The following is a 17,500-nucleotide window of genomic DNA, read 5'->3' as shown; positions in this document are numbered from 1 at the left end:
CATCCATGATGCGAATTTCCCGTTCTACCACATCCCAAAGGTGCTCTATTGGATGAGATCTGGTGATTGTGGAGTCCATTGGAGTACAGTGATCTCATTGTCATGTTCTAGAAACCAGTTTGAGATGATTTGAGCTTTGTGACATGGAGCATTATCCTTCTGGAAGGAGCCATCAGAAGATGAGTATATTGTATTCATAAAGGGATGGACATGGTCAGCAACAATACTCAGGTAGGTCGTGGTGTTTAAATGATGCTCAATTGGTACTAAGGGGCCCAAAGTGTGCCAAGAAAATATCCCCCCCACCATTACACCACCAGCCTGAACCTTTGATACAAGGCAGGATGGATCCATGCTTTCATGTTGTTTAAGACAAATTCTAACCCGACCATCTGAATGTCGCGGCTGAAATTGAGACTCATCAGACCATTTTTCCAATCTTCTATTGTCCAATTTTGGTGAGCCTGTGTGAATTGTAGCCTCAGATTCCTGTTCTTAGCTGACAGGAGTGGCACCCAGTGTGGTCTTCTGCTGCTGTAGCCCATCTGCTTCAAGGTTTGATGTGTTGTGTGTTCAGAGATGGTATTCTGCATACCTTGGTTTACTGAGTGGTTATTTGAGTTACTGTTGCCTTTCAATCTTCTAAAACCAGTCTGTCCATTTTCCTCTGACATCAACAAGCCATTTTCGTCCACACAGCTGCTGCTCACTGAATATTTTCTCTTTTTTGGATCATTCTCTGTAATCCCAAGGGATGGTTGTGTGTGATAATCCCAGTAGAGCAGCAGTTTTTTAAATACTCAGACCAGCTTGTCTGGCACCAACAACCATGCCACGTTCACAGTCACGTAAATCCCTTCTTCCCTATTCTGATGCTCGGTTTTAACTTCAGCAAGTTACCAAGCAATTGAACAAGTGTACCTAAGTAGTTGGTGAGTGTAGACAGGAAGTGGCTGAAAGAGGCAGGAGATTAGCCTCTTTGTGGTGCAACACAGGTTAAGATAGTATTTTAATTTAGAAGAATGCAGCAATTGTTTTTAATATGCAGTGCTTGACCAAACTTAAAGTGCTTGTAAAGGATAGAGGTTTTTTTACCTTAATGCATTCTCAGCATTAAAGTAAAAACCTTCCAACACCAGTGCCCCCCAGCCCCCTTACACTTACCTGAGTCCTGTATTGATCCAGTGCTGGGCCCGGCTTCAGTTCTTCTCTCCCCTTTCCATGCTCTCACAAGCTTGGCTGAGAGCAGCAGGAGCCATTAGCTCCTGCTGCTCTCAATCAAGTCATGATAGGTGGGAGTGTTGGGCAGGGCCGAGCCACGCTGTGTGTGTCTGAATATGCACACAGCCCGGCTCGGAATCAAGCCCGCGTGTTTGCCCCCCATAGCAAGGGGGCACATGGAGAAAAGGAAAAGCCATAAGCACTGGCAGGGGACCCCAGAAGAGGAGATCCCGGGCTGCTCTGTGCAAAACCATTGCACAGAGCAGTTAAGTATAACATTTTGGTTATTAAAAGTGAAAAAAATGTTTACAATCAATTTAATATCACCCAGTAAGGGTTTAGTCTACTTTAGGTGCAGATCCATTAGTTGTTGAAATTATACAGTATTTCATTTGAAGAGAGGTGTGTGATCCTTCTGTTTGGCTTGCAGCCTCCCAGCTTCAATTTACAACCTGCTGTGGCTCTGAAATTTCTCACAGCAGTCAGTAGAGGGAGCACTTGGGAGGAAGGCTCTCCATTAGATGGAATTAGAAGCCTGACTCCCAACAGCTCCCTCTAGTGGGCAACTGCAGCTTCTACAGCAGCATAGCAAGATATGATTAAAACATGGAGGTTGTAGGCCATGGTGAGGAAAGACAGTGATCTCTTCAATTAACGCTTTTGCCTTTTGCTTAGCCTGTAGAAACCATGGCGGCTTGTGGATCTGAAATAAAAATTTAGTGATCCTTTAATCATAAAGGCAAAACATCAGAAAACAAAACCAATAAGGATTAAAAAGCTTCTAGGAAATGATTATACTGTAAATACATAATGACCAGTATAAAACATAACACGGTATAGGCTGTAATACTGATACTCCTGTACCACCCATGGTTAGATCAGCTGCTGTTTCTTATCACATCATAGAGCTCTTACCTTGAAAAAGCATTGTTTGACTGAAGTCACTGCGCATGTCATTGCGGCACACTGCTTGCACTCTGAACAGGTAGAGAATGTCAGGTGACACGTGGTTGATAATGGCTTTCTGTTGAAGACAAGAGCAAGAGAAAGCATCGACAGTTAGTAATTCGGAGAATGACAAGTTCCCCTGTGAAGCGTAACACCAGCAGCTGGGAAAATTCCTCATCACAACGTGCACTTTCATATTTATATATTCACATCACACCCCGTAAAAACACTTGCCCAAAAACCTCCAAGTCCCTAAATACACTACATGGTATTAATTTAAAATGGTCATGGATGTCATTAAAAAAAGCAATTTACAGAGCTCAATAATGCTCGCCTTCACAAAGAACTGTCGGAAAATATTTATGAGGCTAATAAATGATAGATCCATTGGAATCTAGGTATTTTTTTTTTTTTTTCACTTGTTTGTCTCGCTGGCTTTTATGCCTATTTTTTTTATTGAGCAATAAAACCGATGAAGTGTCGGTGCTACATGCCCAAGCCAAAGGCGATATCATAAGTATCCCCCGTAAATAATGAGTATGGCGCACAACCCTCGCTCTCTCAATTTACTCTTCAAGCAGAACAATGAAATGTCCTTTGTTACCGGAGAAAAAGTATTGATGCTTCACTTAAAACCGGCAGGAGTTATCTGTCTCTGCGTTTTATTCAAGCATATAGAAGAACTCTGGTATAACAGAAAAGCATTTAGGTATAAAATGATGAGCTGCTCAAAGTTTGAAATAAAGTTGAACAACAATTGGGGTCATGGCAGTCAACTGTGACTGGGCCCCTGGGCAGGTTCCTAAGGCCACCTTCCATGCCTCACACTTCTAAAGCAAAGAACTCCAAGAAGGATCAGAAGAGCTGAACAGGGACACTTTCCTAGGACTCCTGTTGCTTGGTCATTCATTCAATATATTCCCATGGCATACTTTCCAGGACAAGGCATGAGAGTGCTGTACCAACTGCCAGCAGGTTAACTGGTATTAGCAAAGAGTGGGCCATATGTCACCAGCACACGGTGGATCCATAATCAATAATCCAAATGTTTATTGGAAGAAATGCAGCCTACTTTTTAATATACCTGAGTAGCTCTGCCATCCATCACATGCCCATAACTCAACCTGCTTAGTAAGTTCACAGGCAGGCAGTAAGGTATGAGGGGGTAGTTACTAAACATGGGGAGGGTCCCATTCCAAAATCTGTACAGGAAACCATAACCCAGCAGCTATACTACTGCCTAAATACGTACCCCCACCTTACATCTTTGGTATAGTCACTTTGCTGTTAAACCACACACGTTCAAGTGGAGAGTTTCCATGAACCCTTAGGCGAAAAAAAATGAAAAATAGGCAGGAATTGTCTCTCCTGCATTGAAGTTCTTACCTACCTGTCCATCCTGTAAACAGAACCGTGCCTACGCAGTTCAATTTAGTCAATGCCGAGATGAATGAACTGACATCATCTCAGCCTGGCCAATAAAATTAGCTGAAGCTAGATCCTCGAAAAGCAGAGCGGCTGAAGATGTCAGCAGACAATGAGAGAGCTCTAGGACACGGCAGTGCTAGATTGAAGGTTAATTCTGCTTTAACTTCTTCCCAAAACAGTTACATTCAAGGCCTGCCTTCAATAATAAAGATAGTTGTTTGTGCTCTCAACCGAACCGTAAAGTCATCAAATGACTGGTGTCATGACTGATCACATGTGCAGCACTATTGGAATTTCAGATAAAACAGAGGCTAAGATGGCAGCTGTAAAGGATATGTGGGCATAGTTCCACTAAGATTTTTAGTCATTCTTGAAGTTACAGAGAGCTTGTGCCTAGAAGCTAAAAAAAATACTGGCTTGCTCACAAAGAAGTATATGTTAAAAATAAAATCCCTGTGTCTATAGACACCCACGAGCCAACATTATCCCATTTAGCCCTGTAAAGAAAAAATGAATACACATACCTTTTCTGAAGCGGATTCGACCCGATACCACGCTTCACTGTGGAGGCAGGTGCAGAGGACACGTCCGACAACAGATGCACCATAGTAAATCTATGGGTGACGTCTCTTCCCATTCATTTCACAGCCATTGTCGGATGTGTACGCAGAGCTTCCGCCACTGGAGACCGGGTCGGATCGGCTTCAAAAAAAGGTATGTATACTCATTTTTTTCTTTACATGGCTAGATAGGTTAGTGTTAGATCATGGGCGTTTATAGATGCAAGGATTTTAGTTTCAATATAACAGATAGAATTGCATTACTAGCTACATTGTTGTTTATTGTAACTATGATATGAAGCCAGATATGCTTATTTATACCTGACAAAATATTCAAATGTCACTTCTTTCAACCACAACACCACGGGGGGGCATATTGTGTACACGGTTCAGAAAAATCTTATATCCCAATCATGGGATTATCCTCCTTGTAGGAATGTTCTCTCTAAAGCCGCGTACACACGAGCGGAATGTCCGACAGAAAAAGTCAGACGGATGTTTTTCATTGTCTATTCCGATCGTGTGTGGGCCTCATCTGACTTTTTTTTTTTCGAAAATTCTGATGGACCTAGAAATAGAACATGTTTGAAATATTTCCGACGGAACCAATTCCTATCGGGAAAACCGCTCGTCTGTACGCTGTTCCAACGGACCAAAAACGACGCATGCTCTGAAGTACAAGACGGAAGCTATTGGCTACTGGCTATTGAACTTCCTTTTTCTAGTCCCGTCGTAAGTGTTGTACGTCACCGCATTCTGGACGGTCGGACTTTGCTTTGACCGTGTGTAGGCAAGACCGCTTGAATGGAATGCCGTCGGAGAAACCTTTGGAGTTTATTCTGACGGCAAAACTGGTTGTGTGTACAGGGCATAAGAGAGCTTTTCATAAATTAGGACTATTGGGTCAGGAACTGCAGTTTTGTACATATAATATACACACACACACAAGTTATGGGTTGTCTAGTAGTCACATTCAACTGGACTTGTTGGGAAACGTTGAAGTTTATCCAAGACACTTCTTCAGTGCCTTACTGCACACGATATCCTTGTTTGGATACAGGATAAAAAGGTTTTGAAGTTTGCTGTATATCACGTAATTAAGCTTTAATTGCAACTAATGCAGCTGAGGACTTGCACAACTTCTATTCCTGGAACTCTTATCCTTGAGTGTGATTAGCTGTGTGTATCGGTGTGTGCGCACCCCCGTTTTTAGACGTCTGTTTTAATTAGTGGTTGGTAAAGGTTAAAGAAGTATAGTCAAAATGAAAACATCAGTATGTGATATAAATCTCTAATTTGTTAAATATGTCACTGGTTGTTTTTCAAATAACAGTAATATTATTCACATATTTACCTTTTCCCCTGCAGCTGAAAGCACGCATGTTCATTTCCTGTAATCAGGAGACAACTCTGCTTCCTCTTTCTCTGAATGCCTCTGTTGTCCCCTTTTGCGTGATGCTGCTCTGTATAGACTACAACGTGCCGCCCTGACATCATTGGGGGAGTTGCTCTTTCATCTCAGGCATCACAGAAGTTTTGCCAAGGCTCCGCCCACTCCCCCGCACGATCGTCCAGTGATGTCCCACCCACTGCTTCCTATCTCTACTGAGCTTGGCATCTCAGATGGTGCTGACTCTGTTTTACATAACACTCACCCAGCTATTGATTGACAGATGGGCGTGTGTTATGTAAAATAGACTGGGCATGATATAAGGCATAAGGACTCATGGGAATTGTAGCTCCCTGTGGGAGATGCGGCGGCTAGCTCAGTGAAATGACATGCTAGCTCTGCTGAACGCCTCCCACCATCACTAGCATTATCAAGCAGGAGGAATGATTAGGTGGATTAGAGACCACAATTGCATCTAAATGGTAGGAAAATCATAAACTCGTTTGTTATATTTATTACCATATGTAACTTTGAGGTGTTTATAGAAGGGTTTATTACAATGAGCATGCTGCCTTTAGTTGTACTTTAATCCACTTATATTTTGTATAGTGCTATTTTCTACAACAAAGCTGTTTTTTAATCGACCGTAGTGTTCCACCTGTGTGACTTACCTGGTGGATTTCTTTCCTCCCCTTTTTTTTTTTTCATATACCTGTTTTGGTCACGTGGACGGCACCAGATATGTAAAATGTATTACAGGCGGTCCCCTAGTTACAACCATCCGACTTACAAACCACTCCTACTTACAAACGGAAGGAGACAACAGGAAGTGAGAGGAAATCTACCCCTAGGGAGGGAAGTTCTCTCCTGTAAGAGTTAATATGGTAAAAAGGTGTCTCCACTGATGCTTTATCACCAAGGCTTGTTTCCACAACAACCCAAAATTTTCAAAATCCAATTGTCACAGGGACAGAAAGTGAGGTGAAATCTTCTGAACCGGACACAGACAGCAAAACAAATGTTGCAGGGGTGTTAACCCCTCTCTATGCTATCCAAAAAGCTTAAAAAATATTTTTTTTTGGCTGGAGCTACACTTAAAAAATGTACCTGTTCCGACTTACAAACAGATTCAACTTAAGAACAAACCTACAGACCCAATCTTGTTTGTAACAAGATATATATATGGTGATAGGTTGAAAGAGCTATGACAGTGTCAGTAACTTTTAAACTGTCTGTTAGTTACTGGAAAGGATTTTCTTGACACTCATTAGAAATAAAGTGGCTTGGATAATCTATGGAACATTTTCAACATTACAGAACAAGTCCAGTTGAACGTGACCAACTACTTCTAGAAATACCTACCTCGATCTGGATAAATGAGAACCTTTCACAGACACGTTATGGCTTGTATCAGCTGAAAGAACTGGACTAGCAGTGCATTTTTTTTTTTTTATGAACGCTGTCGCGTGTAAAAGTATGACAACCAGGAGCTTCTCTGGGTAGGTTCTGTGTATATATAATTGTACTATATAAAGTTGCCCTAAAGTCCACATTGTACTCAGTTTTTTTCTGCCAGCACGCTCCAATCAGAAACGCAAACCAGAAGTTTTTTTTTTTTCCTGCCTTTAAATCTTAAGCTCAAAATATGCCTGTAATTGTTCTAATGTGCATGGACACATAGTATAACATTGAGCTGCTTCTACAGGCAGAACATAAAACTGCTGAAGAAGCAACTTTTTTTTTTTTTTTAACTGCTTGCCGATCAGCGCACGACGATATACATCTGCGCAATGGCACGGCTGGGCAAATGGGCGTACAGGTACATCCCCTTTAAATATAAGTGGGCGTACGCGTGCCGCCGTTGGGCGCTCCCGCAGCGTACTCCGTGAGCATGCCCGCGGACTTGCTGTCCGCCAGGTGGCCTGCAATTGTGTCACGGAGCGGCAGAACGGGGAGATGCCTATGTAAACAAGGCATTTCCCTGTTCTGCCTAGCAACATGACAGAGATATACTGCTCCTTGTCATCGGGAGCAGTGATCTGTCATGTTCTAGGGAGACAATCCCCCCTACAGTTAGAATCACTCCCTAGGACACACGTAACCCCTCGATCGCCCCCTAGTGTTTAACCCCTTCCCTACTAGTGTCATTTACACAGTAATCAGTGCATTTTTATAACACTGATCGCTGTATAAATGACAATGGTTCCAAAATAGTGTCAAAAGTGTCTGATGTGTCCGCCATAATGTCGCTGTCATGATAAAAAAAAAAAAAAAAAAAAAAAAAAAAAAAAAATCGCAGATCGCCGCCATTACTAATAAAAAAAATAAAAATAAAATAATAATAAAAATGCCATAAATCTATCCCCTATTTTGTAGACGCTATAACTTTTGTGCAAACCAATGAATACACGCTTATTGCGATTTTTTTACCAAAAATATGTAGACGAATACATATTGGCCTAAGCTGAGAAAGAAATTTGTTTTTTTTATATATTTTTTGGGGATATTTATTATAGCAAAAAGTGAAAAATATATATTTTTTTTCAAAATTGTCGCTCTTTTTTTTGTTTATAGCGCAAAAAATAAAAACCACAGAGGTGATCAAATAACACCAAACGAAAGCTCTATTTGTGGAAAAAAAAAGGATTTCAATTTTGTTTGAGTGCAACGTCGCACGACCGCGCAATTGTGAGTTAAAGCGACGCAGTGTTGTATCGCAAAAAGTGCTCTGGTCAGGAAGGGGGCAAATCCTTCCGGGGCTGAAGTGGTTAAGCCAGTGTGCCTGGAGCCTGACTTGCTCCTTTATGGTCGGCCACAGCAGGGGTAGGATCTGAGTGACTCAACGCCACTGATTGGTTGTCCTTCCTTGAGTAGCAATCAATGCTTTTCTCCCACACAGATCCAATCCCTTGCCTAGGTTGTAACCTGAAATGATCAGGAGGAAGCAGATACTTAGGTAATTAGGTTAGCATTCATTAAAAATGTTTATGCTGCTCCAAACTCCAAAGCCCTTTAAATTACGGCATTGCTAAATTTTAAATGCTAGTTTAGAAAAGCTCATGGTAAAAAAAAAAAAAAAAAAAAGTCTTAGTGGTCTGCATAATTGGAGGTATGACAGATGGTGTGACTTTTGCCTACACATTTTCTTGCAGCAAAAGGTATCCTGAACCATCTCATAAGACTGTTATACCTTACTTCATCACACCTACCATGAAAAAACATTCTACTTTACAAAATTCATAGATTAAAGCAAACCTGTTAGGAGGGAAACAAGAGCTGACACTGCTGACCTATACCCTATCAATGTTTATTGACCGGTTGTCATGCTGATCGTCTCACATCAATACTTTTGACAGATACAAACCTCTGACTTTTCTTCTGCTTTGCCTATCTGCATACTTGCTCTGAACCAGAGACTCTGAATGTATTGAAATCAGAGAATCAGAATTGTCCAGCAACCAGCATTTCCATCAGGTGGTCAGAAGTGAGAGCTTACAGGTCTCTTTAGCGGCAGGTTGTACAACTTAATGCATGCTGACTCACTACGGATAGATTAGGACTCGCAGAAATATTTTTTTAATTGATAAGATGAAACTCTGGTCAAGCTGCTTTTGCTAATTAGTTATTGTACTACTTCTTCCCCTCTGATGTCCCCAGAGTCTGCCTAATTCTGACAATGTTCGGGAACATTGTAACCTTCTGAGCCTTTCAGCTGATTCTTCTCCAGTTTTGTGAACCAGATCACCTCCCTTACGTGACCCAGATAACGAGGTCTATTGGGGGCAGATAGAATATAAATGGAAATGAAGGGAAGTAATCTTTATCTGGGAGTGTTATTTTATAACTTGTGGAGCAGCCCAAAGGATGGCACGCTCTAAAAAAAAAAAAATCTAACAAAGTAGGAAGTCATTAGGAATGGTATTGTGCCAGCTGGCATTTTTCATGTACATACACAATTACAGATTTCATTACGTTACTGGCCTCTCCAGATTAACAGTAAATGAATCGCTCCAAAACCTGCAAGTCTCTCTTTGATTCCTTGCAAGGGTAAAGCCGGTATAGAGAATGCTGAACTGTGGAAATCTTAAAATAGTGTGCAGAAGTGAAATTATATTTGCATTTGAAAGCAATTCTGCTATGTCATGTTTTTTCTCTAACTGGTCAAAGCTTTTTTAAAAAGGGAAAACTATTGTGTGCATTTTTTTCAGTAAGCAAATAGCTCTGTGTGGTTATTGTACAACCTACCTGAAAGTAATGTTTGAGATCATCATCCCGTTTTTTAGTTGCTGGCCTACATTTTTACAACCAGACTTATTGGCGCCAAAGTGAAGGTGCATTGGGTTTAAATTGATATTTTTAGGTATTTGTGTTTAGGACTATTTTTGCAATCAGGTATATACAATTTTTTTCTAGTTATTTACTACTTACAGCCACAAGGTAGGCTCCAAGTAGGAGCAGAAGCCCTATGGTGGCCAGTTTACAGCTGTGCCGTAAAACAGAGCTAATGGGCAGGGATGCGACATTATACAGAACATAGTTTGTCAAAGAAGAGGGACACAGCCCATCTTGAGGGATGAGGTAATCTTTAAAATCCTGGGGTTATCTGGAGGACAACAGAAACTGGGCAGGATTTTCCAATCACCCATGAGCTTTGGTCAGTGGTATTCCATAAAACAGCTGAAATGGAAACGTCCAATGACTAGGGGGTCTACAATTACTTAGGGATGCTGTAGAACAGTGGTCTCCAAACTGGGGCCCTTTGCATTTATCCAGCCTTTGTGGAACTATTGCTCCTAGTGGCACCAACGATGAGGTACCTTTCCTTCCACTAATGCCAACAACCGGGCATAATTCCCCCTCACTGGCACCCAATAATGGGGAATTATTCTTCTCAGTAATCTAAATGATGGTGCACAATTCCTCCCACTGAGACCAATGATGTGGCACATTTCCTCCCACTGACACCAATGACGGGGGCCAAATCCTCCCACTGACACTATAGGGGCGCAATTATTTTTTTTCTTTCTTCCACCGACTACCAAGCCTAGGCATTTTCTACTCCCATTGGCCACAGTCCAGTCTCCCTAAAGTATGAAGGACAGTAAATTGGTCCTTTGTTTACAAAGGGCCTCAAATGTGGCCTCTGAAATTACCAAAGGGATGCAATATGCAGAGTACCTAATACAGAAAACAGGATGCAGGTTACAGGAGATTGTCAGAAAATGCAGACAAGCTGCAGGAATGTTGGACACTGAGGACATAACACAGAAAACAGCCAAAGATGGAGGACATATTAGATAAGAATTCTAGAGACCACCATTACAGTTCTTTTACAAATTAATGTGGTCACATCTGTGTTCCCTAAAGCCCCCTTAAAAATAGTTTTTTTTCATCATACTTACCTGTAAAATCCTTTTCTTTGAGTACATCATGGGACACAGAGTTAGGCTATTATTCCTTACTTACTGTGTTATACGCCATCTCTACGTGAATTGACACTGGTAGACCAAAGTCTTAGACAGGAAGTCTGCCCCTATATAAACCCCTCCCATACAGGAAGTACTTCAGTTTTGTAGCAAGTAGAGCTGCACTATTCTGGCTAAAATTAGAATCACATTTTTTTTTTTTTTTGCTTAGACGATAGATCACGATTCTCGCGGCGTAACATCATCTTTCACATTAAAACAAAAAAAATTGGGCTAACTTTACTGTTTCTTTTTTTTTTATTATTCATTGAAGTGTATTTTTCCCCAAAAATTGCGTTTGAAAGACCGCTTGGCAAATACAGTGTGACATAAAATATTGCAGCAATTGACATTTTATTCCCTAGGGTCTCTGCTAAAATATATATAATGTTTGGGGGTTCCAAGTAATTTTCTAGCAAAAAATATTGATTTTAACTTAGGAAACAAGTGTCAGAAAAAGATTTAGACTTTAAGTGGTTAAACTTCTTGCATTTACGTTGTTTAAAAATTTGGCAGACTGCCTTTTTTTTTTCACACAGAAGTTTTATCCCTTTGATCTAAGGAAGAGTTTGTTACAATGTTTCATGAAAAATTTGGCAGACTGCCCGGATGTTTTCTTTTGACAGCTGAGTGAGCAGATAAGTCTCTCTACTTGTTATATGAAAGAATCGTCAAACTCTGCAATAGAGATCATCAGGGGGGTTGAATCGAGATTACGGTTTTTTAACGATTAATTGTGCAGTTCTAATAGCAAGCACTGAATCTCCAAAAGAGGGGAGGGACCTCTGTGTCCCCCTCAAAGAAAATATTTTACAGGTAAGTATGATGAAAAAATCCTATTTACTTTATCGTACATCACGGAACACAGAGTTAGGCTATTATTCCTTACTTACTGGGACATCCCAGAGCAATAGCCTTGAGGGGAGGGAGACACCCTGCCAAAGAAATAGCCATCACACTTTATACGGCAGCCTGTAGTACACTACGACAGAAAGCCGAATCCCTCAGCTGCTCTAACATCCACCTGATAAAATCTTGTGAATATATGCACTAAAGACCAGGTAGCCTTACAAATCGGAACCACATATACCCGATGGCGTTTAAACGAGGGACGCCTGGTCCTTCGCTTCAGAGGAAGTAGAGTGCTCTTCCCTCCGGAAATCTTTTGGATATACTTGTACAAATCATCACCAAACAAGTGTTCCTCATGGAACAACTTCTTACAAGGAAGCTCGGCTGACCAGTTCTGAAGCCACAAAAGTCTGCGCATGTGTACATACAGGAGAGCCAAATGAGACTTGCTGTATCAAATGCTTCAAGGCATCTACAGCAAAACACAGTGCTCAAGGTATTTCTGCCATATTAACAGCAGGATCATCCTCGTGGTTAAGCCTGCCTGACCTGATCCTTTAAGGACTGGCAGACTCCAATTTCTGTGACAGCTGGCTGAATAGTTGAACCGGCCAAAGAAAAGGAAGCCCTTATTAATGACTCCAGTTTTTGTCAACAGGGTCCTTAAAGTGGGGTTCCACCCAAATTTTGAACAATATCTGTATGTATTCTCTTCCTTGCCTAGATGCTGACATGCCGTTTAAAAAAATTTAAATCGCCGTAATTACCTTTTATTTTTCTATTCTTCTTTGTACTTCCTGGTTCTCCTCCCGTGGGAGTAGGCGTGTTTCTAGCCTCTCCCAGACTCCTGGGAGCTAGTCTCAGGCTTCCCAGGATGCCACTGAGCATGTGCGGGAACGAGCAGTGAATGCTGGGAGCACAGCATTCACCACATCCAGGAAATAAATGCTTGTGGGCTTCAAATGCCCACAGTGAAGATGGAAACCGCCTGCAGTGAATAATATAAGTTATTCTTTCCGAAGAAATCTGACACAGGCGGACATATTACACACAATATGTGAGTATGTAATGCTGAGAAGAAAAGTTTGTGAATGAACTAAAAAAAAAAAAAAACGATAGATAGGTGGACCCCCGCTTTAAAGACCCTGTGCGTTATGCACCAGACAAGTTAAGTTCTTGTTTAAGGAAGAGACTGCCGCATCTATGGCCGGCATTCTCCATTTCTTAACAAACTTTTCCTCTATGGGATATCAAAAGGGAAAACCTCTTAGGAGGAACGAAAATCCTGTCAGGATGTTCCCAATCAGCATACACCACCTGCTCCAGCATTGGGTGCAAGGGTAAAGCCTGTGCAGCCTGAGGAGGCCTCAGGGACCCCAAAGAGGACCAGGGGGCTCAGAAACATCTGCAGGAGGTAACACAGGCAGAGCGAACCATCTCGGTAAGAGTCTGGATCAAAAGCCTCTGGGACTGAGAGGCTGATACTAACTGGACATCTTCTGGCCCAGATTTCTCAGAAGCAGACTCATCTGCCTGGCCCTCCACAGAATCCTTAGCATTCAGCTCTTCCCCTTCATCAACCTATTCCTGCTACAAGTTAGGAGGATCAGGGGAGGGGGGATCTGTCACCCTTTGAGATGGGGGCAATCATGCCAGCAATCCTGTTCTCTAACCCGGCTAGAGCTGAGGACAGATCATCCCTGGTGACAAAGGCTGAAACAGCAGCGTTGGCTGTAAGTACAATACCAGACAGGCGCAGCGGCTCAGATTGCCCGGAAGCCTTTGGTCTCTCAGGGGATGCAACACTAGGGATTCAACTAGGCTCCTCAGGAGCTGCTGACGATGTGCCCTTCCCCGTAGTATTGGTCCCAAAAGGGGTACCTGGGTTTAGTATTTACACCATCCCAGAAGGGAGACCCCTTAATAGGGCTCACCTGCCAATCACCTTAGCCTGCCAACCAACACCTGGAAGACTCACGTGACCTGGGTAAGGGGGAATGGACTGCTGAAAGTGAATGGTTCAGAGATTGCTCTGTGTCCCGTAGCTGTCCTTTGGAAGCACCACATTTCAGCCACCTTCTGTTTAATTAAGCTGGCTGTGCGCGGGGCGAACATACGCAGCTGTGTATGCGCACGAGATCCTACGTGTACCATGGCGAATCCACGTGCGCCATACTCAGAGCTACAGTGCATGATCAGCTTTGTGTGCGCACAACCTTCTGTGGCAAAGCCACATGTGCCATGGCCGACCAGCACAGATGCAAACTCCCATGCGCATTGGCGAACCTCCATGCATGGACCATCCATAAGAAAGGCAGCCAAGACAGCAAGAAAAAGGTACCCCTACCTAAACACAAGCAGCTAGCCCAAGCTCCCTCTGCAGTCACTGCCACACAGGTGTCCAGCCTTTGCTAGTTTGACAGATTGTTACAACACATGGGGCACCCCACAATAAGGAAATACGAGGGTTTCACTTACCCATCCAGGCGCAGGGCAACCTTAGAAATTAAGAGCCCAATCTTCACCCATCACGGCGGTTTCTTTCACTTAGGGACCTTCAAGGACTGGGTACCCTTTTGCTGTTTTAGGGTCTACTCCCTTAGACCTGTACAGCACCCTGCAGGAATGCCTTAGCTCTGTAGTGTCCAGGATTCCACTACGCAGGGTCCAGCGCCCGAAGGTCGCGTTACAGGCAAAACCTTGCAGGATCCTTGCGTCCTCTTTGCGAGGCTCGGGTACCATTTATTTAAGCATTTAAGCTTTTCTCAAATGGATCCGATCGGTCAATCCCTTGATTCATTTAAGAACCGTTTTGTGACTCAAGACCTGGAGCTCAAGAGAGCTCAAACGTGCACCTCGCAGACACTGGTAAAAAGCTGAAGTACTTCCTGTATGGGAGGGGTTATTTAGGGGCGGTCTTCCTGTCCAAGACTTTGGTCTACCAGTGTCCATTCACCTAGAGATGGCGTATAACCCATTAAGGAATAATAGCCTAAATCTGTGTCCCATGATGTATGATAAAGAAATTGAGGGTAGCCCCATTTGTCACCATTACCATAAAAAATACATAAAAAAATAAAAAGGTGAAAAAAGATACACAAAACCATTTACCTAGAAGAAGACAATCGATTAAATATTTTCCTTTCTATGGCTCAAATTAAGAAACTTTAGAGAAGATTCAGATTACTGGGGCCTGAGGGCTGCGCAAAAAGTACTAAAAGGCCATAGGTTGAGCTCCAGGTTTGTAGAGTGCCATGCAATATAAATACCTTCCTACTAAAGTCTTTTAAGGGCCTTGATAGCGTGATTTCCTATTAACTTATTTTTAATTCAGATCTAAATTTTAAAAGAAAGGGGGCTGACACATTAAAAAAAAAGAAAAGTTTCACTGTTTTCTATTTTTTTATGGATTTTTCCAACAGCCTTAATTAGTAACTATTTTAAACCTGGACCCATACCAGTTCTTTATCGCTGTCCTTTGTATACGTTTTCTCTTTCTCCTCCTCATTCTTGGTCCAGCTGTAGGACACCATGTAATTCATGATGGGTGGGTGGTAGATAATGTCAGGCTGGTTCCAGGTCACCAACAAAGCCGTCTTATTTATCGGTTGCACTTTCATGTTGACAGGTGGGGTGCTGCAGACTGGAACACAAAAAACACACAGAGCTTTGTTAATTAGAGAAACATCCAGCTAATTTGTGCAAATGTATCAAATGCTGTTTCAATTAAAATCACTCACAGATCCCTCGGCAAGTTATACCTAAGGATCGATCCATTTAAATTCTGCAGTTTTCTTTGCTAATGGAAGAGAAAAAAGGTCAACATAGACGCTGAGGGACAGCTTGCGCGGGGCAGGTTCTATGCATGGTTTATTTCTTCCTCAAAGTGTGCGTGGTTTTCTGATGTGCAGAATATACAGCTGGTTACTTTTTAATAATCTGCTAAGTACAAAAATTACCATATTTGCATAGTTTTCATAAACATCAGAAATTGCCCAGTTTTTAGTTTGCTTGAGTTTTATAAATGCTCACCGCTAAGCCCAATATTGGATTATAGCACATAAGCATAAGTGAAGATCCTTTACAATACAGCCCCATCTTCAAAGGTTCTATGGGTGTGAAGGTTGATTGGTAGTGGCCCTCAAATAGGTCCTCAAGTGTAAACGTTTCTGTATGAATAGCAGCTACAATTGAGCATCTTCTGTTTATCCTCCAGCATCCAGTGAGACCATGATTCTAGGAGGAAGGCATTACTATCCCTCATTTCATTATTTTTTCATGTCATGCTTTAGGTGAGAAAATAATAGCTACATACTTAACTGCATTTAGAATAACCATATTTGTATTACTTGGGGTCGATGTAATTGTGTGATCGCATATTTTAGGGTTGTGAGGCCATCATATTAGAGTTGGCTTCTGGGGCACCTAACTGAAATCTAGACCCCATGAAAGGGAAAAGTTTGTTGGTTGCCATAAGCAAATCAGACATTGGTTTCTGAGCTATAGAAATCTTTGGAATCTCAACTGTAGATGTTAACAGACAGCAAAAAAAAACCTGACCCAATATGATAACCAAGCTCTGTAACAAAGTTTATGTATGAGTTGGGTTTTTACCCCTTCCTGGCTAGCCCCACTGTCCCTTTAAGTAAGTCTAGATGCACAAGAGGTGAGATGAACTTCCTGATCATGTTATCACTCTGATTGGCCATCGCAGTGGTCACATGATTGGGGGGACTCTCCTACCAGCCTCCGGTCATAACGAGAGACTGAGAGCTCTCTATGACAGCTCAGTCATGTGCTAGGGGCACCTTGGCCATTCATGGACATATGTTTATGTGTTAAAGCCCACACTCTTTGCCACCACACGTGTTACGTGGGTGACAAGGAGTAAAATGCAACAAAAAAAGTATAAGACATAAATATGTCATCTATTCCAACTTAGGGCAGCAGGTAGGGAGTATGAAGCAACAAAGCGACTTAAATAGTGTGTGAATAGCCTGTGTTGTGCCCAGTATAGCAGGATATTGGATTGCACACACAAAGATAATGCCTGCTTGGATAGGTTTAACCTGCGGAACCTGTTTACAAATGAAGAGCTAGTGCTGGGCTTTCTTACTAGAGAGCTCAGTACACATTGCAAACACTGCATCATGGAAGCACCCAATATGAACTGTGTATGAGTATTATAATAATGTTACAGAATTTTCTAAAAAATTGTAAAAATAGTTTGTAGTATATAGCAGAAAATCCGAATAAGTCTACTGATCTTTAATGACTGTATATCTAGATTATTGATAGCTTTTATTTTTAGGTTTAATTTGCCTGGGGTAAATGTCTAAACTGTTTGAGGGCCCTATGAAAGAATTAAGAGCACCTTAGCTAGCCTACAAACCCTGAAATGCTGAACTAGAGGGAGATTTTACACATCTGTCCATGACAAACAATGCTAAAAACATGGAACAGTAAGTAAAAAGTGAAAGTTACATCAAAAGATACTTTAAAGTAAATTTTACGATATAAAAAATTTCGTAAATTACACTGGCAAAAAATGTGCCACCGTTTTTGGCTTCCCTGTGCCTTTAACTTTTTAATTGAGCTCCTTGTGTCTTCAGATTTTATTACCCGTATACATCAAT

General features: G+C 41.8%; 1 protein-coding gene across 3 annotated transcripts in view; it reads right to left on the bottom strand.

Annotated features, from left to right (window-relative positions):
- The window catches only part of PTPRG (protein tyrosine phosphatase receptor type G), a 761,059-nt gene that overhangs the window by 203,107 nt on the left and 540,452 nt on the right, over positions 1-17,500 (bottom strand). For all 3 annotated transcript variants that reach the window (XM_073592151.1, XM_073592152.1, XM_073592153.1), the window contains exons 9-10: positions 15,323-15,507; positions 2,137-2,245 (exon numbers count right to left, since the gene is read on the bottom strand). In XM_073592151.1, the coding sequence (XP_073448252.1) occupies positions 2,137-2,245; positions 15,323-15,507 (294 nt within the window). The remainder of the gene's footprint in view (positions 1-2,136; positions 2,246-15,322; positions 15,508-17,500) is intronic.

Source organism: Aquarana catesbeiana, linkage group LG07, assembly GCF_042186555.1.
Source record: "Aquarana catesbeiana isolate 2022-GZ linkage group LG07, ASM4218655v1, whole genome shotgun sequence".
Taxonomy (NCBI): Eukaryota; Metazoa; Chordata; class Amphibia; order Anura; family Ranidae; genus Aquarana; species Aquarana catesbeiana.
This window is presented reverse-complemented; position numbering and strand designations above follow the sequence as displayed.